We start from the raw sequence: 26,517 nt of genomic DNA, 5'->3' as shown, positions 1-26,517 counted from the left end.
GACTTTTTAAAGCACTTTTAATATGCGAAAATTCAGGCAATATAGGGTTTTCATCACCTTCTTCCAGAACATGTATAAAGCAGCTTTCCCCAATGTGGCACCTTCAGCTATGGTTGGATTTCCATCAGCCCCAGTCAGCATGGTCACAGATTAGAGAAACTGTAGTGTCCTAAAACAACTAGAGGGTACCAGATCAGGGAGGCCATTAATCAGTATCAAAAGACGGTTTGGGGATAATTAAAAAGGAGAAAGAAAACAATGCACTCTGCTACACAAAGATGTGTGAAGAGGGAAGCTTTCAGCTCAAGCTGAAAACACCAGATTCAAGATGGCACTGCCAAAATAGATGCAATTCCGATCCTGTCTCTTCCGCAGTCAGGGCAAGACTTCCAAGATGAGGCAAGAGATTCTGGACACAGACAATGCCTTTAACTTTGAGTGCATAAAGTTCTTGCAAATGCAGATTTAGGTAAGCACCGTTTGCTCTTCACTGGAAGCTTATCTCCAAGGTCTGAAGCAGAGAGCTTTCTCCAGACCTACCACCTAACATCCTTTTAAGTGGAGTTGTCCATAATCAAACATGGGTCCTCCTGTTTGTTCTGCCACTGAGTCATGCTCCTCCAAGATAATACAGAGCCCCTTAAACCAGCATTGGTAAATCATATCTATGGAATATGTACAGCACTATTTAGAGGTTCCTCTCAGCTATCTCCTGCCTCTCTGGTTCCTTTGAGTGTTGACACCAGCAAAGAATTCCATCCCCCGGGGCTGCCTCCAATTTCAGCATTACACACAAGGGGCCTCTCAGCCATAGTAAGGATGGTGGGTCTTATTTCAGACAGCTCTTTGAAAGTTGCAGAGAATGCTATTGGGACAATCAATAGGCAGAAAACCATCAAGGTTTTCAGAATCAATTGGGACAATCAAGGGCAGAAACCATCACTCTCCAGGCACAGTGTGACCTAACAACCCCGCCCCAGAAGCAGAAAAGTTAGAAGATTTCGGCTTTATAGTATCATAAACACTGATAGTTTCTCAAAATTATTCTTCTCTTAATTACAAAGCAACAGTCAAGCAAAAAGATGGTCGCAGAGGACAATCTTCCAAGTTGGGTCTTCATTCAATTTCTTGTTAATGTTTCTGCTTTGGTTTCATCGAGTAGAAAAGGTGACTGGAGGTCTTTGGCTTTCAGGTACTTCTCTAGTCCCTGCAAAAGAAAACAATTTTGAGCCGAAGGCCACATTCCCTTATGGACAAGCTTTCAGAGTTCACATGACAGTGATGGTCAGGGCCAGAGATGGAAGTGGATGGAGTAACCAATGAGGCTCTTGCTTTTGTAGCTTACTTCCACGGAATATGTCAAGAGGCATCGACACAGTTCAGCATACATTCAAGCCAAGGCAAAGCACTCACATCAGTGGGGCAAGTAGCTTGCAGAGAGTCCTAACGGCCAGAAAAACCTCATGGGTCACATTAAATTCCCAGGCCTGAGGTTCTCCACCCATTTGTAAATCTAAGCACGACTTTTGCCCCTAAGTCAGGGGTATGAGGTATCTGTGGCCCTCTAGATGTCAGACGCCAACTCCCAGCAGCCTCAGCTAATGGTTGGAGATGAAGTCCCGGGGGCCGGATCCGGCCCAATCGCCTTCTAAATCTGGCCCGCAGACAGTCCGGGAATCAGCGTGTTTCTACATGAGTAGAATGTGTCCTTTTATTTAAAATGCACCTCTGGGTTATTTGTGGGGCATAGGAATTCGTTCATTATTTTTTTCCAAAATATTGTCCCACAAGGTCTGAGGGACAGTGGACCGGCCCCCTGCTGAAAAGGTTTGCTGACCCCTACTGTAACCCATCTTTCAGCCTTTATTTCCTGTCACATACTTATTCTCCCTTACGTCCCTGCTACCCATTCTGGATTTAAAACCTCTGGAGACAAGGACCTGCCTAAGCTGTTAACTCTAAAAGTGACAGAGGTAAAGGGTAAAGGGACCCCTGACCATTAGGTCCAGTCGTGACTGACTCTGGGGTTGCGCGCTCATCTCGCTCTATAGGCCGAGGGAGCAGGCGTTTGTCCGCAGACAGCTTCCGGGTCATGTGGCCAGCACGACTAAGCTGTTTCTGGCGAACCAGAGCAGTGCACAGAAACGCCGTTTACCTTCCCACAGGAGTGGTACCTATTTATCTACTTGCACTTGACGTGCTTTCGAACTGCTAGGTTGGCAGGAGCTGGGATCGAGCAACGGGAGCTCACCCCGTCATGGGAATTCGAACCGCCAACCTTCTGATCAGCAAGTCCTAGGCTCTGTGGTTTAATCCACAGCGCCACCTGCGTCCCAAAATGTGACATACATACACTTATAAAACAATCAAAAAGATTTTAATAGTAATAATAATAGGGAAGAAATTATTCTTAGCTGCTTTTTTTTTATTATTCTGACACAACAGTATTTTGTGTTTTTTGTAATTATATGTAACCAGCATCACAAATTCCAAATGGAGGAAAGCCTATATAGCTCTGCGGTTCCAGGCTATGGACTCTGCCACAGTTGAAAGACGCTATTGCCTGATCCCTTATGAAGGGAGAGTTTGCTCATGTGGAGTTTTATCCCATATTTGCCATCTTGGCTGAACATTCTTCAATCGCAGGGCTCTACAACAGGCATAGGCAAACTCTGGCCCTCCAGATGTTTTGAGACTACAGTTCCCATCATCCCTGACCACTGGTCCTGTTACCTAGGGATGATGGGAATTGTAGTTCCAAAACATATGGAGGGCCAGAGTTTGCCTATGCCTGCTCTACAACATCTCCAATATTCTTTGCACTGACTCAGAAATAAGAACTTATTTCCTTAGAAGCAGATACTGAATCCTTAACAGGAGTTCACATAAAATGTTGCCCTCACCTCCCCAAAGTAAGAGACTAGAGGTGAAATCTCACATACAGCGGGTGGTTCGTCATCGCCTGATAAACTGAAAAGAGAGAAAAATGAAAATAATGTCTTTCTGCAAACATATGACAAGCCACAGAAAAGAGAGGCAGGCAGCCCAAGGCAACAACAGAAATTGCTCAACGCAGCCCCAGGTCAACTTCACATTTTATATCATCTGTTTGGTTTTGGTATTTTAAAACTGCAATCTACCATGGGTGCTTGGAAGACAAGTCATACATAAATGAAGTAAACTATAAACATAAGCACCAGAGCATTAGCCGAGTGTTTTTCCCTTGCCACCCGAATAATTGCAACCAGAATGCATAACTGCAATGTACTTCTGTAAGCAGGAGATTGGACTAGATGACGCTTTGGGTCCCTTCCAACCATACAATTCTATTATTTTATGGCCTCACACACCTGGGACGGGGAGAAAGGCACCCCAGATCAGAGAGGATGACCTCAATAAGCTTTGAATGCTGAACCCTGTGGTTTATTATTATGCCCCACCTTTAAAATAAAACAAAATAAAACCTCCCCTGTGCCATATTAAGAGTTTGGTCACAGCATGTTAACACAACTTCTCCTAATCTAGTGCCTTCCAAATGCTGCTGGAATACAACATCCATCTTGGTGGTTGCAGCAGATGGCTGAAATCCAGCCCCATCTTGGAGAAAGCTGCTCTATTGCACTCTTCCCCTCCCTGGTATAAACCCCAGAAGACACAATTTATCTCCACAAGAAGATCTCATCTGCGCTATACATTTAAGGCACTATCATACTACAGTGGTACCTCGGGTTAAGAACTTAATTCGTTCCAGAGATCCTTTCTTAATCTGAAACTGTTCTTAACCTGAGGTACCACTTTAGCTAATGGGGCCTCCCGCTGCCGCCTCATCCTGAGGTAAAGTTCTTAACCCAAGGTACTATTTCTGGGTTAGCGGAGTCTGTAACCTGAAGCGTCTGTAACCTGAGGTACCACTGTACTTTGAACAGCCATGAAACCTGGGAGCTGTGGTTTGCTAAGGCTGCTGAGCGGTGTTAGGAGACAACCCCCCACCCCAATTCCCCTCCCAAAGCACCAATTCCCACAGCGGTTTGACAATCGCCAGGGAACTATCTGGATAGCTCAGTTGGTTAGAGCACGGTGCTGATAGTGCCAAGGTTGCAGGTTTGATCCCTGTATGGGACAACTGCATATTCCTGCATTGCAGGGGATTGGACTAGATGATCCTCAGGGTCCCTTCCAACTCCATGATTGTATGAACTCTGGGAATTGTAGCTCTGGGAGCGGGGAGGGTCTTCTCTGAGAATCCTTAACAAACTACAGCTCCCAGAATCCTTTGGGAGAAGCCACACCTGTTTAAAGTAGTATCATAGTGCTTCAAGTGTATGGTGTGGATGAGGCCAAAAATCTGTTGCAAGGATGTTAAACAGATATTTAACGGTTAGTCCTGACCAGACCCCCAGCTATTCCCCACTCAGAACTACAGCTCCCAGAGTTTCCTGGGAAGAGGGCTTGACTGCTAAACCACTCCACAAATTGTAGCCCTGTAAGAGGAGTAGGGGGTCTTCTAACAACTCTCAGCACCCTTAAATAATTCCCAGGTTCCTTTGCAGGAAGCCATGACTGTTTAAAGTGGTGTGATACCGCTTTACTCATACAGTGGTACCTCTGGTTAAGAACTTAATTCATTCTGGAGGTCCGTTCTTAACCTGAAACTGTTCTTAACCTGAGGTACCACTTTAGCTAATGGAGCCTCCCGCTGCCGCCGCACAATTTCTGTTCTCATCCTGAAGCAAAGTTCTTAATCCGAGGTACTATTTCTGGGTTAGCGAAGTCTGTAACCTGAAGCATCTGTAACCTGAAGCATCTGTAACCCGAGGTACCACTGTAGTGCCAATGGGGCCACACACACAGTGTTCACTGTGGCAGCATTCCATGTCACAAATTCATCTAGTGCTCCCTGGCGCCTTGGGGTAAACTACGGTTCCCACAATCCCTTGGGGAGGATAAATAGGAGGAGCCTTCACAGACCTTGGTTCTTCAGGTATCCTCTGGCCATTGCCATTGACAAATCTAGCTCCTGCCTTCACAGCCCAACGGTAGTGTTGGGAGAGGAGTGACCGGCGAGCCGTGATGGGAGTGTCTTTGTCGGCCACATCGGAGTTCTTCAAAGGCGAGAACTCCTCTTCCCTCGGGACCTCAAAGGCTACGAACTTCCTGTTAACAGAAGGGAGAAACTGGAGGCTTAAAAGGGGAGTTTCAGTTGCGGTTGAGCCCTCCTGTATGTGAAGCATGGAGCCATTGACGCCACGGCACGTTCCAGAATCCAGGAAAACGTAACTTGCCATATCCATGAAAGGAATGCATTTGGAGGGAAGCAGGGAGACCTTGCAGCTGTTCTCCAAGCTGCCAATTCCAGTTGGACTTGACTGCAAAAGCAAACTAAAGCCACATCCACACCAGACATTTAAAAGCACTCTTATACCATAGGAACCAGTCTGCACCCTGCGGTCATCATCCGAGGCCCAGGAGGTCTGGAGAGTGGCAAAAGGAGAACAGGGACTTTTCTGTGGTGGCTTTCTGCTTGGAGAAAGCTCTCCCCAGCAAGGCTCACCTGGTGCCATCATTACGTATCTTCAGGCACCAGGCAAAAACCTTCCTTCTTAATCGGGGCTTTGGCTTTTAACCACCTATGGCCTTTTAGAGTGGGTAGGATGTTTTAACGTATTTCTTCTTCCCCCCTCCTCCGGTTTTAATGTATGTACGGTGTGGGCTTTTAAAGTTGCTATGCCCCCCCCATGTGACTGATAAATTTAATTAATAAACAAATAATTTAGCCACCATGCCTTCCCCACCCCAAAAGTAGTCTAAGGGTGCTGACTTCACAGGTCTATAATTCTCAGCACTCTTAACAAAATACAGTCCCCATGACTGTTAAAGCAGAACAGTATAAAAGGTAAAGGTAAAGGTACCCCTGCCCGAACGGGCCAGTCTTGACAGACTCTGGGGTTTGTGCGCCCATCTCACATTTATTGGCCGGGGGCCAGCGCTGTCCGGAGACACTTCCGGGTCACGTGGCCAGCGTGACAACGCTGCTCTGGCGAGCCAGAGCCGCACACGGAACGCCGTTTACCTTCCCGCTGGTAAGCGGTACCTATTTATCTACTTGCCCCCGAGGGTGCTTTCGAACTGCTAGGTTGGCAGGCGCTGGGACCGAGCAGCGGGAGCGCACCCCGCCGCGGGGATTCGAACTGCCGACCTTTCGATCGGCAAGCCCTAGGCGCTGAGGCTTTAGCCCACAGCGCCACCCGCGTCCCTTTTAGAACAGTATAAGGGTGCTTTTAATTTATGGTGTGGATGTGAACTAAATATTTCTAGATAGGTGATCCGAAAAACATGCTGCATTCAAGCTGGGTCTCTGGATTCTGGCAGAATGCAATCAATCACTATCTATCATCTATCTATCTATCTATCTATCTATCTATCTATCTATCTATCTATCATCTACACACATACCTCTACAGCACAATTGGTGTAAAGCACTGCTCAGAAAGCTTCTAATAAAAAAGCTTAAAATTTCACTGTTGTTGGCGGAGCCATCATTGTTATTAGGAGCACAGGAAGCTGCCTTCTACTGAGTCAGACCCTTGGTTCAGCTAGCTCAGCATGGCTTACACTGACTGGCAGCAGCTCTCCAGGGTCTCAGGCAGCGAATCTTTCCCAGGCCTCCTTTGAGATTGAACCTGGAACTTTCTGCATGCAAAGCAGATGCTTTGCCACTGAGCTACCACCTTTTTCCAATTCATGGTGGATTGTCACATTTACAAATTTTGAAGTGTTTTCTTTTATTGAAAGTACCGTATTTTTCACTCTATAAGACTCACCTGACCATAAGACGCACCTAGTTTTTAGAGGAGGAAAACAAGAAACAAGAAAGCAACGCAAAGCCTCCTGAGCGAAGAGGCAGGAGAGCTCCCTCTTCGCTCAAGAGGCTTTGCATGGCTATCCCTGAAGCCAGGAGACCAAGAGGGATTGGTGCGCACCGATCCCTCTTGCTCCCCTGGCTTCAGGGATAGGTGCGCAGCCTGCATTCGCTCCACAAGACGCACACACATTTCCCCATAATTTTTAGGAGGGAAAAGGTGCGTCTTATAGAGCGAAAAATACGGTAATGCAGCCAGGTAAGACGCGGGTGGCACTGTGGGTTAAACCACTGAGCCTCTTGGGCTTGCCGATCAGAAGGTCGCGGTTCGAATCCCCGTGACGGGGTGAGCTCCCGTTGCTCAGGCCCTGCTCCTGCCCACCTAGCAGTTCGAAAGCATGTCAAAGTGCAAGTAGATAAATAGGTACCGCTCCGGCGGGAAGGTAAACGGCATTTCCGTGCGCTGCTCTGGTTCGCCAGAAGCAGCTTAGTCCTGCTGGCCACATGACCCGGAAGCTGTACGCCGGCTCCCTCGGCCAATAAAGTGAGATGAGCACCGCAACCCCAGAGTCCGCCCCGACTGGACCTAATGGTCAGGGGTCCCTTTACCTTAATGCAGCCAGGCAAATAAATTCCAAATGGTTTTCATAGGCAGCCCCACATATAACTCATGGTAGTAATCTAGAGGCTACCGGGGCACACCATTCTGCCCTGTTACAGCAGCTGCACATGTAATGTTCTAATCTACTGACTGCAATAATCAATCCCTCAAAAAAAGAAAATGCTCTAGGGTGCAGCAGGTAAGTGTGCCTGCCATTTTGATTCAGAAAACAAAACCAGAAGCTATCAGAAGTTTGGGAGACACACTGTGTTGTCACAACTCCCTACCCCGTAGCAGCCAGTTCCATTATCATTTAGCAACCTGGTGTGCTCCAAATTTTTTGAACTACAGCTCCCATCAGGCCCAGCAGAGGCTGATGGGAGGTGTAGTCCAAAATGTTTGGCAGGCACCAGTTTGGCCAAGGCCAATTTAGTGAGTCTCCCCAACTCCCGCCCAAAAAAATAGGATACACAGAAATAAAAAAAAGGACACATTTGGTACTAACTTAGAAAACTGGAACACATCAAACACAAACTTCTCCAGCTTTATCCCGTTGGGTTTTAGCGGCGTCACCCGATTGCCCTCCTGGTCGACGAAAGGGACTTTCTTGACAGCCACATGGCGTTTCAAGCGGGGCTCAAACTTCCTGGTGGGCAGGAAGGACAGAGACGTAAGCACACAGGAGACTTCCTCAAACTCTGCTCTGCTAAAAAATGTTGTTGTGCAGCAAGATCGCTCAGGGCTGCCCCAGGTCATTCCTTGCACTGCACAGCTGTGAGGGGAAGGAGCGGCGCCTTCTGCCTTTTCACCTGCCTGAAATCTACTGCCACAATCAATGGATCACCCTTGGATGATCCGGGGTTTCAGTGTTCCATCCAACCGTCTCCCTGCTTCTTTCTGCATTTCAGAGAGCTGGACCTGGTGGCCTTCCCAACTCTACAATTCTATGATTGACAAGTTTAATTTAAATGGGGGGGAGGGAAAGTGGGAGGAAAGCTTCACCCCCCTGATTATTTTGTTTCCCCACTTTTCTGCAGGAGGGGTGGTGTGTCTGACAAACTGCTTGTGGGGACCTTTCTGCTGAGCTGTTTTCATGGAGAAAGGGGGGGGGGACTCTGCAGAAGTTATTTTTGGCAATTCGCTGAACACTTCCTGGAAATCTTTGGGCAATGATTCACTGGTATATTGGGAGTTGTTTCTGTGGGTTTTCTGAAATTTGCCTTTCAAACAGAAGGCAAAGATTTGTCCTAGGACTGCAGTTTAAGAGCTATATGACAGAGGCCGCGGTTTACGAGAGCGTGTAGGTAAGCCGTCTCTTTTTTGGGCTGTCTGGATGACAGCAACCAAGTTTTTGAGTTCTGCTGTTTTCCCAATTACAGGACTACAGTCATACCTCGAGTTACAGGCACTTCAGGTTGCTTTTTTTGGGGGGGGGTTACGGAATGCTGAAACCCGGAAGTACCGGTAGGGTTATGTGATGGGATGATGAGCTGCTTGTGCGTAAAATCGTAGTCCCTCAGAGTTTGTGCAACTCCACAAACCTCTGTGTGTGACAGAGCTCCTCAGACATGTCTGCTCTAGTCACTTGCAGATTCCGACAGTGGTTGTTTTCGGAAGCGCTTCCGGCATAAAAGCTCCTTAACGGAAACACGTCTTCGGGACTCGCGGCGTGACAGCTTCCTGCGAGGAATGAGTCTCCCTATGGGAGCTTCTGACACCTCCCCACTGTTCTCGCTGGACGTGTCCCTGAGCCCTCCCTCTTGCTCGCTTTCCCTCAGAGATCCTCCCCTTTCCCTGCTAGTTCCTGCTTTAGCTGCTGCGTCTCTCTCAGCCTTCGTGAGACTTTCCTCCAGAGACCCATCTCTCCCCCTGCTGGTCCCTGCTTCAGCTGTTGAGTCCCTCCCAGCCTCCGTGAGCCCTCTCCCCACCTGATCCTCCGATGGCAGTTCCCTGACAGATTACTTCTGGGTTTCGGCGGTCGCGCATGCACAGAAGTGCTAAATTGCGCTTTGTGCATGTGCAGAAGCGCCGAATCGCAACCCGAGCGTCCACTGTAATTCCTTTGCATTAGAGTTTCTTCAAAATAAGAACCTAAGAACAGCCCTGCAGGATAAGGCCCATGGCTCCTCCAGTCCTGTTCTCACAGTGGCTGACCAGATGCTTGTGGAAAAGTGCAGGATCTGAGCACTTTCCACTGCTGTGCATTTTCCAGCAACTGATATTCAGAAACATTAATGTGAAGGCAGAGCATGGTCATTGTGGCTGGCAGCCGTTCCAAGCTTTATCCTCCATGAAATAGTATTCATTATAGATTTTATCTTCTGCATGCAGTATTGCTGAATAAAGTGAGCTTAAAAGCCTGCTGAAGCTGCCTGCTATAAAAATGGAAAAGCATCGCTTTAAGAGCTATAGAACGGGCAACCTCTGAAGGTGGTAGATGTTCCTTCGCTGGAGGTTTACACACGGAGTTTGGATGGCCATCTGTCAGGGATTCCTTAGCTCTGATTCCTGCATTGCAGGGGGCTGAACTAGATGACCACTGGGGGGTCCTCTACCAAGTCTAAAGCACTATGATTCTACAGCTTCTAACCAGAAAACTATGTAATAGAATTTTACATATATATACACACATATATATAGTAAATGTTCATAAATGTACCAAGTCTGGAGCAGAACAGGAAGACCTTCCTGAAACCATTTTAACTCCCAAACTGACCAAATGTTTTCTCTGCAAGGAGAGAGGGGGTGAGGGAACCTTCCCATTGTCTCAGGAATTGGGAAATCACCATCTCAAAGGAATGGCCAGACTGCCAGGAAAGGCGATCAGATAAGGCATTATCAGATAACCTGGCAGACAGGAAAAACAACAGCAATCAAATTTCTGTTGTAGACCACCTTTTCTGTGATGTAGGTATGATGTTTGTGGGGGTTGGTCTTGGGTTACACCCCTTCTGTGATGTATGGAGGTGTGGTCTTAAGCTCCAGGGAAGGCAATTTAAAATGTAAATATAAGGGCAGGCACACCTTTGTTCGGGGTCCTCCTCTGTCCTCCTGCGTGTGAGGGGAGCACCCTGTTGCAACAGCTTTAATAAATTTCAGGCTTACTAGCTGCTTTGCTTCTCAATATTCTCTGGTTGGCCTCTGTTATTTTCTCCTACCAATAGGGAGCCTACATAAGGACTCTATATGGGCTCTTGGATACCCCATTGGGGGAAAAGGGCAGATTTTGTTTACAACAACTAGGAGCTCAGTTTGTCACAATCCTGATACAATGCTCAGAAATGCATGCATCCCTTCCCACCCGACTGACTTCCAGGATGCAGATCCCACACTCATAAACTCAGGAACAGGTCATGGGAAAGTGAGCATGCACAACTGCAGGACTTACTCTGTGACAGCCTTCAGGAAGTCAAGACTAAAGAAGTGATTGCAGATATTCCCAGCGCTGTATGTCAACCGTCCGTCCGCGTTTCTCCTCTGTGCCGTTTCCAAGGAGATCTCGCTGTATTCCACCACCTGATATACTCCGTCCACAGAGCAAACCACCCCAACTGGCTCTGTGGGGTAGGCTTTTTCCACTACCTTAACAAAAAGAAACAACAACAACAAAAATTGGGCCAAAGTCAGGTAGCAAGTAAAATAACCGCAGAGTGGATCAAGCAGGTAGAGGGGCTGGGTAATTCTTTTTTCTTTTTAAAAATAATTTTCATTAGAATTTTATTTACAGCAGAACATAAACCCCCCACTCCACCCCAATACAAAAATCCACCCTCATTAAACATGAACATACAGTGAGCATAACATACAACAATACAAACGAAATAAAATACTTCCTTTATCCTGTATCTGGCCTCCTTATTTACTTCTTATAAACTGTTTCCTTTATGAATAATTACTAAGATTTTTCTAATTATAACTTTAATAACCACAAAGTCTCCTGCAGACATTAATCAAAACAAGCCCAGGTATGTATTTTAGGGCACTGTTTTGTGAAGTATTCTCTGCATTCCCCCCATGCTTTTTGAAACTCTTGTCTAGTGTGATCTCTAATTGCCTCTGTTAATCCAGCCAGTTCAATATACCCTAACAGTTTGTCTCTTGCTATACCTGTGTCCAGGTAATTCTTGATTCTACAGATCAAATCCAATTCCGCTCAGAGGATGCTGGATTCAGAAATTCACATGGTCAATTAATTGGGTGCATATGTTTGCCTGTTTAGAATGAGATTACTCAACTGTTGCAGGCCCAGCGAGTAGGGGGAAAGGATCTCTGCCAGTCACCCCCCAATACCCTTCTAAGATTTTACCTAGGCGCTGCCCATAGGTGTTCAAAGTTCATCTAAAAAACTCACTTTTCATGTTTTGTTTCATTTTGCTTTAAGGGTACTTAGAGTTTCATATACTGTCCATATCAGACACTATCTATATTCAACATGTTTATGGTTCAGAGGCAGGCGGAAGACACGCAACACATTACATGGAGGCAAAAGCAGATCTAGATGAGAGATGCTCTACTTTAAAAAAATGCAACAACAAAGAAGAAGGAAGGTTCATTTGAGCAAGAAGGGATTGTTAATCAGATTCCATCTGCAACCTGCCAGACACAAGCAATGCTTTGGGCTCTTCTTTAAAAAAACAAAGATGGGAGGGACATGTGGAAGGACCAAATTGCATTTCCCGCCCCCAATCCACAACAGTTTTATTACCATATTTTTCCATGTACAGTGGTGCCTCGCAAGACAAAAAGAATCTGTTCCGCGATTCTCTTCGTCTAGCAGTTTTTTCGTCTTGCGAAGCAAACCCATTGACAGCTTAGCGGATTAGCGCTACAGCGGTCTAGCGGCTTTTCGTGATCAGCTGTTAAGCGGGTTATCAGCGGAACAGCTGATAGGCGGCTTAGGAAAAGGGGGGGAGCGGGGGAAAACCGCGGGGATGCACAAGATTTTTTCGTCTTGCGAAGCAACCCCATAGGGAAATTCGTTTTGCGAAGCACCTCCAAAACGGAAAACCCTTTCGTCTAGCGGGTTTTCCATCTTGCGATGCGTTCGTCTTGCGGGGCACCACTGTATAAGACAATGCTTTTTGCTAAAAAAAAATATTAGGCAAAAATTGGGTGTTGTCTTATACACGGATAGTGAATGCAGAGGGGGGACGTGCGATTAATGGCAGCAGCAAGCAGAAGATTGGCAGCGGCGATTGGGCAGGTGATTGGTGGCTGTGGCAAGGCCTGCTGGCGATTGGCTGTGGCAATTGGGCAGGCAATTGGTGGCTGCAGCAAGTGGGCTATTGGTGGTGGTGAGCAGACAGACAATTGGTGGCAAGGTGTGCAATTGGCAGTGGCTGTGGCAAGTGATCGGCAGTGGCGGGGAGGCAGGTGAGCGATTGGCAAAAGTGACCTCCCCCACACCCCACAACTAAACAACTTAATTTCTTAATTTTGGGTTAAAAAAAAATAGGAGTTGTATTATACATGGGGGTGTCTTACACACGGAAAAATACTGTAGTTTAACATGCAGTACGACTGCATCTTGTGTTGGGAGCACATTCTGGGAGTGGCGCATATGCACAAAAATGTGTATACCCAAAGCGCCCCCTTGGAATCACCACTGCACAACCATGCTTACCATCCAAGCAAGGAAAACAGCTTTGAAGATGGGGTCTGGGAGGCTCCTGCAAAATCCTACAAAACCTCACAAGAGCCTTCCGGAACCCAGTAAGCAAGAACTTAAAAGCATTTTCCTTACCCCCAATGCAAATTCAACTTTTAAAGCCTTGCGTGTGATTAATTTGTGGGATTTCAGCCAGCTGGCTTTCAACCATGTTAGGTTAAAACTGCACAACTTAATCAAGCGTAAGATGCAATTGTCCTTTACTTACACCCCACCTTTGGGGTCTAGGTACCACAGGGCATACCATGATGAGCAATGGAATTGTCATATGGATGCTGAAAGAACCATCAGATCATGAGTCACTTCTAGCAGAGATGGAGATCTTCTCTCACACACACACTTGCTCATCCTTAACCATGACAGCCCTCCGCCCTGCACACAAGGGAATTGTGCGATCATCCCTGCCCAATGTTTTGTTCTCTTGTCACCTTAGCACCACAATCAGCTCCTTTCGAGACACAGAAACCAATGAAGACGGGATCTGCCATTTTGACAAGGATGTTGTCCACACAGTACACATGGATGTACTGGACGCCACGCCGCTCCATGTGCTCCAGGATCTTGTTGTCCATCAGGGCGCGGTACAAACCACCGTTGCCATCTGCGACATACAAGGAATGAGTTAACTACTAGACAGAAACTGGGTTAGGACCAGCACCAACTGGCCAGCACCCATGCTATCAACCACCTACCTTTGCCTCTCACCTGCAATCTCTGTAACTAGTTTTACCACTGCTGGTGGTGGAGGAATGCATAACCAAACAAATGCACATGTGGCACTTGCAATTTTAAAAATATAGGCAGCTCACCTTCAGGGGTGCAGGTCAAAGGGGAAGATGGTTCCCTGATCTTTCAGGCTGATAAAATATGGCCTTACCCTCGCCTTTGAAAGCTGAGATATATATTTTAGAACACATCCTATCCTCTTGATTGTAATATTCTGTTTTTTATTTTTGATTGTAAGCCTGCAGGTAGGGACTATCTTGTTTTGACTATAAGTAACCTGCTCTGGGAGTCAATAATAATAATAATAATAATAATAATAATAATAATAATAATTTATTATTTATACCCCGCCCATCTGGCTGGGTTTCCCCAGCCACTCTGGGCGGCTTCCAAAAGAATATTAAAATACTATGATTCATCAAACATTAAAAGCTTCCCTAAACAGGGCTGCCTTCAGATGTCTTCTAAAAGTCTGGTAGTTGTTGTTCTCTTTGACATCTGCTGGAAGGGCGTTCCACAGGGCGGGCGCCACTACCGAGAAGGCCCTCTGCCTGGTTCCCTGTAACTTGGCTTCTCGCAGTGAGGGAACCGCCAGAAGGCCCTTGGAGCTGGACCTCAGTGTCTGGGTAGAACGATGGGGGTGGAGACGCTCCTTCAGGTATACTGGACTGAGGCCGTTTAGGGCTTTAAAGGTCAGCACCAACACTTTGAATTGTGCTCGGAAACGTACTGGGAGCCAATGTAGGTCTTTCAAGACCGGTGTTATATGGTCTCAGCGGGTACAAATACTATAAACAAGGCTGAAGAGCAGGGTACAAATACTATAAACAAACAATTTTAATAAATAAATAAATAAATGAAACCCATCCTAGAGCTTCACAGTGAGGAGCAGGTAAAAGATCTAATAAACAATTATAACAGTATGTTTTATGTGGCATGATTGTATTCCCTATACCGTACAAATATTGAGGGACATGGTCACTCACTACAATCAGTATATGCAAATGTCTGGCTCACTTAAAGCTATATAGAACCTTTCAATAACAATGCAACTCACAGGCGGACAATACTTTTATTTTTATAAATCTTCTTTATCTGTAAAGGGAATCTTTGTATGAATTAATACTGTATCAACCCTTCGGAGCTGTGCTTTAACTCTGTACTTTTTTATTTCTATTGTTTTCTTTCCTTTTGTTGTGGTTGCATTTAAAAAAATAATAAATCAATTCTGAAAAAGAAAAATGATACAGCTGTACTGCTACGAGAAAGCTCTGCACCCGCCACATGTGAAGGATTTGCTACACGCAATGTCCCTTTTCACTCAAATATTCAAAACAGTGCCAGTGAGAGGCCTTCAGAAGCTCCCAAGCGGGACAGAACACTTCCCCAAGTTTAGGAAAACTGCTGTATACCTGGCGCCATGGCAATCTTGCCTTTCTCTTCCAAGATCGCTTTCCCATCAAATGCCACGGCCGGGAGCATCCTCTGCTCAAACATGATGATGTTGGACTTCTCCAGGTTAAAGTAGTTGTGCTCCTGGAAGAATTTCTCAGTCGGTCCCAAAGTGAACTCGCTGGTCATAATGTACCTGCAGGGGAGGCACACAGGGCACTGAAATTAGAAGCACCAGCAGGGTTGGATTCACACAACCAAAGCAAGCAGAGAACGTTACTTTGAGACTGACCCAGAAACTCCAGCGGGTGCAGAATGCCGCAGCAAGACTCTTTACGGGGTCCTCGCTGTGAGATCACATTCAGCCAGTGCTATACCAGCTGCACTGGCTCCCGGTGGAGTACAGGGTCAGGTTTAAGGTGCTGGTTTTAACCTTTAAAGCCCTATACGGCCTAGGACCCTCGTACCTACGGGACCGCCTCTCCTGGTATGTCCCACAGAGGACCTTACGGTCTGCAAACAAAAACACCTTGGAGATCCCGGGCCACAGGGAGGTTAGGCTGGCCTCAACCAGAGTCAGGGCCTTTTCAGCCATGGCCCCGATCTGGTGGAATGCTCTGTCACAAGAGACTAGGGCTCTGTGGAACTTGACATCTTTCCGCAGAGCCTGCAAGACAGAGCTGTTCCACCAGGCCTTTGGCCAAGGCACAGCCTGACCCCCTCCTTTGGTAATCCTCATAGAACTCTAGCCCAATGGTTGCCATTAATTTGATTCTGAATTGATTTTAGAATGTATTTCAATTAACAGATTGTGATTTTATGAAAACTGTGTTACTTTTACTGTTGCTCTGGGCCCAGCTTTGGCTGGGGAGGGCGGGATATAAATAAATTATTATTATTATTATGCAGTTGGGCACACCCAGGGCATGACAAGCGAGCATGTCAAGGACAGGCACAAAAAATTCAAAAACACAGAAGTGAACAGCAGTGCCATGCAAAGATCACATCACAGGGGGGGGGACACACCACGTGAAGCCAACCAATGCCTCTACATAGCTCCATCCTTATTTCAGCTATTGTGATATATTTACACATTGTGATGTTTAGGTGGTGGTATATGACAATGTTAAAACCAGGTATCGCCCAGCCCTAAACAGAGCCCTGTTTTCACAGGGCCCAGCCACATGCCTGTGGGAAAACCCCAAACAGGACTGAGAGCCCAAAGCCCTCTCCCCTTCTATGCTTCCAGGAACTGGTCCAGAACCCTTGCTGCCTCTGACTGTGGAGGCAGAGCAGAGCCACTGGGGCTAGGAGCCATTGATGGCTCTCTCCTCCGCCACGAATTTGTCCAGTCCCCTTTTAAAGACACCCAAGTTGGTCACCATCACTGCCTCCTGTGGGAGGGAGTTCCACAGTTTAACAAAGCGCTGAGTGAAGAAGTCATTCCAGCATTCAGCTTCATTGGATGTCCATGAATTCTAGTATTATGAGGGAGGGAGGGAAACTTTCCCCACACCATGAATATGTCGTTTTATAAACTTATATTGTTTCACCCCTTAAAGGTAAAGGTAAAGGGACCCCTCACCATTAGGTCCAGTCATGGCCAATTTTGGGGTTGCGGCGCTCATCTCGCTTTAGTGGCCGAGGGAGCCGGCGTACAGCTTCCGGGTCATGTGGCCAGCATGACTAAGCCGCTTCTGGCGAACCAGAGCAGCGCACGGAAACACCGCTTACCTTGCCGCCGGAGCAGTACCTATTTATCTACTAGCACTTTGATGTGCTTTCGAACTGCTAGGTGGACAGGAGCAGGGACCGAGCAACGGGAGCTCACCCCGTCGTGGGGATTCGAACTGCCGACCTTCTGATTGGCAAGTCCTAGGCTCTGTGGTTTAATCCACAGCGCCACCTGCGTCTCTTACTCTCCTCTTAAAGTGAAAAGTCCTGAATATGCTTCTCCCCTTCTCCGGAGGTACTGTTTCAGTTACATGCAAATTTATGTAGGGTTAACCAACTGATTAGCATTCAGTTGATTATCTGACAAAGATTTCAGGGGACGGTCCTGATATTTTTGGAGCTTTGTAGATATCCTAGTTAAATGATTAACCAGGGATTGGCAAGGTTTACCTCGCCTGGGGCAATTCACTCCAGCAGAGATCCCTCCGTGGGCCGGATCTCCCGCCCGCAATTTCCGGCGTCTGCGCATGCGCAGATGTGATTTCCGGCGCTACAGAAGTGAGTCCCAGCTTGGTACTGCACCGGTTTAGCACAGCAGGCGGGGACTCACCAAGTGGGCAGCTCAGCTCGGGGGCGGCTCAGGGGCCAGTTAAATGACCCCCGTGGGCTGGTTGTGACCCATGGGCCAAAGGTTGCCGACCCCTGGTCTGAACAGACTTTGCCAATGGGAGTCACACTGCAAACCAAGAAGAAGAAGAAGAGTTTGGATTTGATATCCCGCTTTATCACTACCCGAAGGAGTCTCAAAGCGGCTCATATTCTCCTTTCCCTTCCTGCCCCACAACAAACACTCTGTGAGGCGAGTGGGGCTGAGAGACTTCACAGAAGCGTGACTGGCCCAAGGTCACCCAGCAGCTGCATGTGGAGGAGCGGAGACGCGAACCCGGTTCACCAGATTACGAGTCCACCGCTCTTAACCACTACACCACACTGGCTGCAAGAAGAGGACATCAGATTGGCGTAAAGCCACCCTGCCACTCAGCAAAAGAAACAACAGCAAAGAATTCTGGGACACCAAGTGACCACAAGAACCATTGGCCAGTGCCTTAAGACCCAGGAGCCAGCTACCCACCAAGGGACTGTGCAGCGAGTTCCAAACTTATCACCAGCCAGCTGCTCCACTCTGCGGATCCGCTCTGCCTGGATCTGATAGAGGGTCTTACGGCTCGGCAGCCCCACATCATACATGCCCTTCGGGTAAGGCACCCCGAGGCGTGTCCCTTGCCCTCCAGCCAGAAGGAGCACGGCCACTTTGTTCTGGGAGATCTTACGGAGCCCTTGAAGGAGACAAGAGAAAGATCACTGGAGGAAATATATATCTCGTTCAAATCACAGTTGGAAGGGACCACGAGGGCAGTCGAATCTAGTGCAATGCAGGAATCTTTTGTCAAACCCACAACCCTGAGATTAAGAGATTATCAACTGCAGTCCGGGTGGCTGCCCTTGGAGACAGTGCACAGGGCCAGAGGCTCCTTTGGGGCCCCGAAAGCCCCCCACCCACACCCCAAGCAAGAATCATCTGAAAGAGGCACAGGGGTGATGGTGCAATTTCTGTGGACCCAGCTGCCTTCTTTCCCCTCATGGCTGAACAGGTCTGACAGCTCCAGAAGAAGCTTGAAAAACTGAGGCAATGCCTAGGAATTTAAATTATTTGAAGTACTTTTACTCCAACTCGTAAGCGCCCAAAGCAGCTTAAGTCTGTTTCTTCCCTCAGACTTTCCACCAAAAATATACAACACAAAAGGAAAAGGAACTGGGAAGGAGAAGGTAAAAAGCAATCCCAGACAGTACTACTTAGTACAGTGGTACCTCGGGTTACGTACTTAATTTGTTCTGGAGGTCAGCTCTTAACCTGAAACTGTCCTTAACCTGAAGCACCACTTTAGCTAATGGGGCCTCCCGCTGCTGCTGCACCGCCGTCGCATGATTTCTGTTCTCATCCTGAAGCAAAGTTCTTAACCCAAGGTAATATTTCTGGGTTAGCGGAGTCTTGAAGCCTATGTAACCCGAGGTACCACTGTACTTAGTACTTAGAGGCAGGGGGCAAAGCCTCTAGTAGCCCTCGGTCCTGATGATGTCAGAGTGTGCTTTACTTCATCTCTACACATGCCCAGAGGTTCTTTGGTCTTCTAGGCAGTTGGTTGGAATCCTCAGTCCCAAGTCTCTTTGTAAACTGCTCAGAGGTTTTCTGTCCAATAATCAGTACAGTATTTAAATTTTGTTAAAGGTATTAAAGTTATGTAGCACAGGTGCACAAGTACTCTGAACGCAGAACTGGTGTTTGCACGGCACCCAAGGCAAGTTTTTGCCCACCCCAAAGCACACAACATACGGACACCCAGGCATGCCAAACTGTATTTTGCAAACACTGAAGGCTTTGCCAACATGGCGCCCTTAATAAACAGGTGGACTACAACTCCCAACAGCCCTAGCCAAATATTGCCACCAATGGCAACGGGAGATTATCAAGCTGGAGGAAGAAGACTGGCTTACAGGGGGCATCACTCCTTAAAATGTTTTACCCAACAACAGCATTTGGGGCCACAGACAATGCAAGGGAACAGTTTCCTGGTGTCTAAATGTACAATTTTAGGTGGCACAAAACTTATTTTACTGTGTGCGAAAGTTGTGCAATCTTCCTTTCTTTATTCAGGTTGTTTCTACATGGAACAATGGAGAAGAAAAATATGCCGGTTTGTATGTAGTCCACTACAGTACTGTATGTATTCTGCCGAAGAAGGTGCGGCCAAAGGGGCCGGTGGGTGTGTCTGATTAAGTGGGCGTGACCGACCAAGGAAAGGCGGGGTTACAAGAACAGCACCAATAATGTACAGTAGTCCGTTCTCCACACGCCCACTCTCTGAAAATTAAAACGTAGTTAAAGCACTAATGGATAGGACCAAAGGTCCATCATTATCCAACCAGGTGCCTCTGGGAAGCGCACATAGGCGGGCAGGTACAACCACACGCACCCAACCTCCGGCAGTCTCAGGTAGACTACCTTTGCCCCGAGGTTCCACAGCGAGAAATTAACACAGTAACCCACAACGTTCCAACTGCTTGCTCATCCTCCTCCACCTGCAACCCCCAGAGGTCAAAAGGGCTACCAAAAGCCAGGTCTCTCCTGGCCTTACCCTCTTCCTCCCACTGCTCCAAAGTCCGCGGGTCGCTCCTGCAGACGCTGCCGAAGAACTCTGGAGGGACGGGCTCTATCCGGCAGCCCAGTCTTTCCTGGCGCGGCTCTTCCTCCCGCGCGCAGGCCTCCGCCGCCCTCCGGCAATGCTCGCCCAGCTCCTCGGCGTCCAGCTTCGCCAGCGACTCCAAGAGCGAGTCTCGCTGCGCCGTGTCCAGCTCGTCCCAGAAGCGAAGCAAGTGGGACTGGCCGGCACGCTCCAGCCGCGCCCGGATCTCCTCTTCCAGGCACGCCATCACCTCCTCTCTCTGCGCTCCTCGCTGAGCTTTTGCAAAGGGGAAAGAGTCTTTTTTGCAATTTGCAACAGCTGCAAAACTGTCCCTGGGGGAGCGCGCGCCAAAGTTTGTGGAGCGTTCCCCGGTAAGAAACGGAACGTCGCCTCCACCTAGTTCCCCCTGTGAAGGTCGGTTACTTGCAGGATCCTCTCTTGCAACCACAGCACGGAAACCCGTGTCACTTCCAAATTCCCGCCCCGCCCCCCCCCCTTCGCTTGAGCGCACTGATTTCAGGCGTGCACTCGTCCAACCACGCAGGGTTCCCCTTCCATTAGCCAGAGGGGGCGGGGAATAAAACAAAACTGCAACCGATCAAACTTTTAAAAAAGCAACTGGTGGGAGTCAGGCCTCAGGAGGAAGGAGAGGAATGGCTGGAGGAAATTGCAGCCAGCGCGCAGTCCCGCCCCCAGGCATAAGGAACGCCCCCGCTTCTACGTCCTGTTTCCCGCGAGGATGCAAAACTGTTAGCTGTCCATACTGGGCGCTCGCTTCGAACTTGTTTGTCTGAGCTGAAGCGATTCCGCTTACTTGCAGCGTAACGCTGTGTATGTTTATGCACCCTTTAGAGCCCCTTCTCTACCAATCTATGATTCCACGGCTGCCCCAACGCGGTGAATATCCGTGACTCTCTCCTTTAACCTCCTGCAGAAACCGGAGGCTCTAACGGAATGGTCTTAGTAACGCCAACCCCCGCCCTTCCCTGGCAGCCTCACCTGCGGGCTCCACCACAGGATGTCCAAACACAGCACGGCGTGTACTGTGCAAGAAAATGGCCTTGTTCCAGCAGGTTGTCCTCTTTCATAGCAAAGGAACACTTTTCCTCCAAAGCCTCTATGGAAACAGCACTATTTCACGTTTGTCTTTTAGATACCTTTATGCTTGTTTACCAGGTATAATGGGCCCGAAAGAAAAAATCTGTTCCCTGAATTGACCTCACTGCCTCTTTCCTCTATGTAGTTTACATTACTGTACAAAGGATGTTGTAGGGTTGGGTATTGGAAAAGTTCAGAGAAGGGCAACCAAAATGACCAAAGGGGTGGAGCAACTCCTCTTTGAGGAAATGTTGCATTGTTTGGGACTTTTTGGTGTACTATTATTATTACTATTATTACTATTTTTTAATTTATATACCACCCAAATCTGAATGTCTCAGGGTGGTTCACAGAAAAGAGAAGTATAGAGAAAAGACAAGTAAATAGGTGACATGATAGAAGTTTTTGGATGGTACGGACTGGAGAAAGTGGTCAGAAAAAAAGATTTTGGAGGAAGTTGGAGACAGGAATGCTTCTGAATACCAGTTGTTTGAAGCCAGAGGAGGGGAGAGGGCTCTGGTGCTCTCAGTGCTAGAGACTCAAGATATATCAGCTAAGCGCAAAATGGCACCTTAGCTCCAGATTGCAGTTTACCAGGGGGTTGGTCTAGAGGACCCTCAGGGTCCCTTCCAATGCTACAGTTTTATGGCTCTGTAATCTCAGCTACATTGCTTGACTGTATCTTGCTCTTGCAACAATTCACTTGTCCCAGTATGCAAGAAGGTGAAACACACGCAGTGCAAATGGAATAAAATATGGACTAAATTACGGTTACCAGATTTTTTTCAAGGAATCTGGGGACACTTTTTTTTTTGGGGGGGGAGCTAAGTAGCAACAGGGAGTCAGTAGTGGGGATGGTGAGGCAAAAGACCCTGGGCCCAAGCACACATGCATATTGTATAAAGGTGCAAAGGCCTTCTTTCGTACGCTGTGAAACATAAATGCGCAGAGTTTTTAAGAAACTGGGCAACAACCACCCGCCCATGACTCCTGAGCCTCCCCCAATCAGTCAAAACAAAGGGGAAGGGGGCAGGAGACCCGTACTGCCGGACGTCCCTGGTTCCCCTTTGGCAGTGGTGGTGGCAGAGACAGTCAGCAGCCTGGACCCAGCCTGGTAGCACAGTTGGCTCTGGCTGGCTTCAGGAGCTGTTCACTGCCGTGGCGCCCGCCATTTTTCCTCTCCGGAAGTCCCCGTATGATGGGTTGCGCACAAGATATATCATATGGGGACTTCCGCAGTGGAAAAATGGCGGGCTCCACGACAGCAAGCAGCTCCTGAAGCCAGCCAGAGCCAACTGTGCTACCAGGCTGGCTCCGAGGCTGCCGCTGCCACGTTTCCCAGGAACAGATTTGCAGATCTGGGGACATTTTGGGGACGGAATTTGTCCAGGGACAGATTTGCAAATCTGGGGACTGTCCCTGGGAACCGGGGATGTCTGGTAACCCTAGACTAAGATGGAGGTTTTTAAACTGTGGTCACCAACATGGTGCCCAGAAATCTCAGCATAGTTGCAAAACCAGTAGCAAAATGCACCTGATGCATGGGGAGTTTTATATAGTGGTTCAGATCCTGCTTGAGGATTTCGCAGTGGGGCATCTGGATGCTAGACTAAATCGGCCATTGGCTTGCTTGAACAGGCTCTTCTTTTGTGCCTGTTGAATTGTAAGTTGTTGTTTTAAACTGTGATTGCACTGGCAGAAAGTTAGTTCAGTAACCTAATAAAAATAATTTTATTATTTTAAATTATGTATTAAATTTATATACCACCCCATCTATACCTAGAGGTCTCAGGGCCGTTCACAGAATAAAATCAGAATACAAAACCACAAAATACATCATAAAAATAACCTCCCCCCCACACATTTTAAAAGGGCATAAAATAATAATAATTATTGTTTATACAGCAGCATCAATGTAGGAGATAAATTGATTTGCAGGAGTCAACAGAGGCAAAACAAAAACCAGGTCCCTTGAGGAGCTTACACAACTGCACGGTGCCTCATTAAGAGTGATGGGGAGGGAGAGAGGTAGAAAAAAAATCCACAGCTGTGTTTTTTTCTGTAATTTCCCCCCCACCTCCATTATTTCCTAGAACCAATGCAACCACCAACCCAGTTGCTGTGTGGAATTGGACAGCCAAGGGAGGAGTGCCCAGTAATGGCTACCATATACTGAAATTGGAAAGGTATAAGGGAGGAGGTCAACAGTAGGTGGGCTAGAATAAGGTTACCAGATTTTTTTCAAAGAATCCGGGGACACTTTTTTTTTAAGAGAAAAAAAGTTATTAAAAAAGAAGAAGTAATACCTTCTCTTCTGTGGTCTCCTCTGTCGCATGGCCTTCCTGTGGGCCCTGCCTGCTCCCTCGTAGCACTATCTGCCATGGAGAGACTTATGTCAGGCCTGGGTTTGGCCACGTGTCCTTGCCCTCCCAGTGTTCTCCTACCTCTCCTCCTCAGCAGCGGCAGTGGTGCGGCAAGGTAGGGGCTCCCCTCTTTTCCCTATTTTCTCTTTCTATCTCTTCCTTCTCCTTTCCTCCTCCCTGTGTCGGCTCTGGGGTTTTCCTGGCCCCGAAGCGCTGCTGGGCAGTCGGCCAGGCACTCTCCCTCCCAGCTCAGTTTGGGTCATGGGGGGGGGCGGAGTTCCCCCAGTTGACACGCTGGGCGTCCCCAGTTCTCCCTTGGCAGTGGCAGCAGCAGCGGCAGTCTCAGCAGCTCAGAGCCAGCCTGGCAGTGCAGTTGGCTCTGGCTGGCTTCAGGAGCGGCTTGCTACCTTGGCACCTGCCATTTTGCCTCACCAGAAGTCCCCATATGATGTGTCTTGTGCCGTTGAACCTATCACACAACATTCCCTACTAATAAATCTGCAACACTTAAAATATAAATCGGGGACATTAAATGAAATCCGTGGGTGGATTTTGTCCGGGGACATATTTGTTAATCCGGGGACTATCCAGGGAAACGCGGACAGGCTAGAACCAATGGCAGGTATAGCCAAAGTCTGCTTTTCAACCCATTTTCCTTCCTGCTGAGTTCTGCAAGGGCCACTCTGAGATCAGGGAGGAGGAAGGTGGTAGACAGGGTCTTCCCCTGGATTGACGTTGGTGGGACAGGGCCCCATTTGCCTAGGGGACCAGCCTCCACTGAGCAGGGAACTGCCGGGAGGTGACCTTTTTGCTGACAGTTCCCCCAGGATGGCTGCCTTGGGTCTCAGTAAGGGGCAGTGGCGTAGCGTGGGGGGTGCCAGGGGTGCCAGCCGCACCAGGCGCAACATGGGGGGGGGCGCTCGCTGCCTCCGGAGTCACCGAAGAGCCTCGGGCGCAGGCTGTAGCAGAGCCGCATGTCTCGCGGAACCGACGAGCTGTGCGCGCGTCCGGGCTGAAGGCGCCCGGCAGGCAGCGGCTCTCAGCGCTCGCCGCGGAGGACGCGCCAGGCAGCCCCTCTTCACAGCCCCGCCTCCGCCGGTGCTGCTGCAGCTGCTGGGCAGTTGCATTTTCCTCGCCTCTCTGCCCCCCTCCTCCTCCGGGCAAGCGGCGTCATTTGGGCGGCAGCGCCAGCGGCAACTCGCGGGTTAGGGGGGGCGCAAATTACTTGCCTTGCCCCGGGTTAGGGGGCGCAAATTACTTGCGTTGCCCCGGGTGCTGAGAACTCACGCTACGCCGCTGGTAAGGGGCACTGTCTCACAGGCAAGAGATGCCAGGGTGGAGCAGTGAAGAGTGAACTGGCATTACAGACCTCCCTTGGTTAGATTTCCAGCACAATGCAAGTCTCTGGCAAAAAATTATGCTAACACCTTAAAGACTAGCACATCTATGATAGCGTAAACTTTAGTGAACCACAGGTGAACCCTGCTTCCTTGCATGTACAGTTCTGGTGGCCTCACTGCAAAAAGAATACTGTGGTACCTCGGGTTAAGAACTAAATTCCTTCTGGAGGTCTGTTCTTAACCCAAAACTATTCTTAATAGTTAAAGCTATGGTTAAAGCTATGGTTTTCCCAGTGGAGATGTATGGAAGTGAGAGCTGAACCATAAAGAAGGCTGATCGCCAAAGAATTGATGCTTTTGAATTCTGGTGCTGGAGGAGACTCTTGAGAGTCCCATGGACTGCAAGAAGATCAAACCTCTCCATTCTGAAGGAAATCAGCCCCGAGTGCTCACTGGAAGGACAGATCCTGAAGCTGAGGCTCCAAGACTTTGGCCACCTCATGAGAAGAGAAGACTCCCTGGAAAAGACCCTGATGTTGGGAAAGATGGAGGGCACCAGGAGAAGGGGACGACAGAGGACAAGATGGTTGGACAGTGTTCTTGAAGCTACTAACTGAATTTGACCAAACTGTGGGAGGCAGTGGAAGACAGAAGTGCCTGGCGTGCTCTGGTTCATGGGGTCACGAAGAGTCAGACACGACTAAACAACAACAACATTCTTAACCTGAAGCACCACTTTAGCTAGTGGGGCCTCCCGCTGCCGCCGCGCCGCCAGAGCACGATTTCTCTTCTCATCCTGAAGCAAAGTTCTTAACCTGAGGTAGTATTTCTGGGTTAGTGGAGTCTGTAACCTGAAGCATCTGTAACCTGAAGCGTCTGTAACCCGAGGTACCACTGTATTGTAGAGTTGGGAAACGGTCAGAAAAGGGCAACCGATATGATCAAGTGCGTGGAGTGACTCCCCTATGAAGAAAGGTAGCAGCGCTAGTGACTTCTTTGATCCGACAAAGGCAAGTAAGAGGTGGTGTGAAAGAGGCATATAAAATTATGCATAGCGTGAAGAAAGTGGAAATAAAAAAGGTTTTTCTCACTCTCTCTTGTGGATATCCAATGAAGCTGAATGTTGGAAGATTTAGCACAGATAAAAGTATTTCCTCACACATAGTTATAGTCTGGAACTCATTCACCCAAGTGATAGCAATGGCCTCCAACCTGAATGGCTTTAAAAGTGAGTTGGACACATTCATGGAGGAGGAGAGGCTTATCAGTGGCTGCTAGTCATAACAACTACGCTCAGACTCCGCAGCTGGAGCCAGCAATGCTTCAGAATACCAGTGCTGGAAGCCATAGGGGCAGAGGGCTCTTGTTGTGTTCGATTAAGATTGCAGGTTTCCCACAGGCGTCTGATCCGCTACTGTGAGAACAGGATGTGGGCTAGATGGGCCACTGGCCTGACCCAGTAGGCCAGGGGTCTGCAACCCGCGGCTCCGGAGCCGCATGTGGCTCTTTTACACCTTTGCCGCGGCTCCAGGGCAGATACTAGCGAGGGGAGGA

At 48.3% G+C, this 26,517-nt stretch overlaps 1 protein-coding gene across 1 annotated transcript; it reads right to left on the bottom strand.

The window, feature by feature from the left end:
* UAP1L1 (UDP-N-acetylglucosamine pyrophosphorylase 1 like 1) lies at positions 1-20,842 on the bottom strand. Its single transcript, XM_082208945.1, has 10 exons — positions 20,115-20,842; positions 18,053-18,257; positions 15,267-15,442; positions 13,557-13,729; positions 10,849-11,042; positions 7,966-8,106; positions 4,969-5,154; positions 2,904-2,970; positions 922-1,207; positions 1-865 (listed from the first exon to the last, which is right to left on the bottom strand). Exons 1-9 carry the CDS (start codon positions 20,407-20,409, stop codon positions 1,121-1,123), a joined length of 1,524 nt encoding a protein of 507 aa, XP_082065071.1. The 5' UTR covers positions 20,410-20,842; the 3' UTR covers positions 1-865; positions 922-1,120.
* Positions 20,843-26,517: the final 5,675 nt, after the last annotated feature.

The sequence above is a fragment of the Podarcis vaucheri genome, assembly GCF_965113315.1.
Source record: "Podarcis vaucheri genome assembly, chromosome: Z".
Taxonomy (NCBI): Eukaryota; Metazoa; Chordata; class Lepidosauria; order Squamata; family Lacertidae; genus Podarcis; species Podarcis vaucheri.
This window is presented reverse-complemented; position numbering and strand designations above follow the sequence as displayed.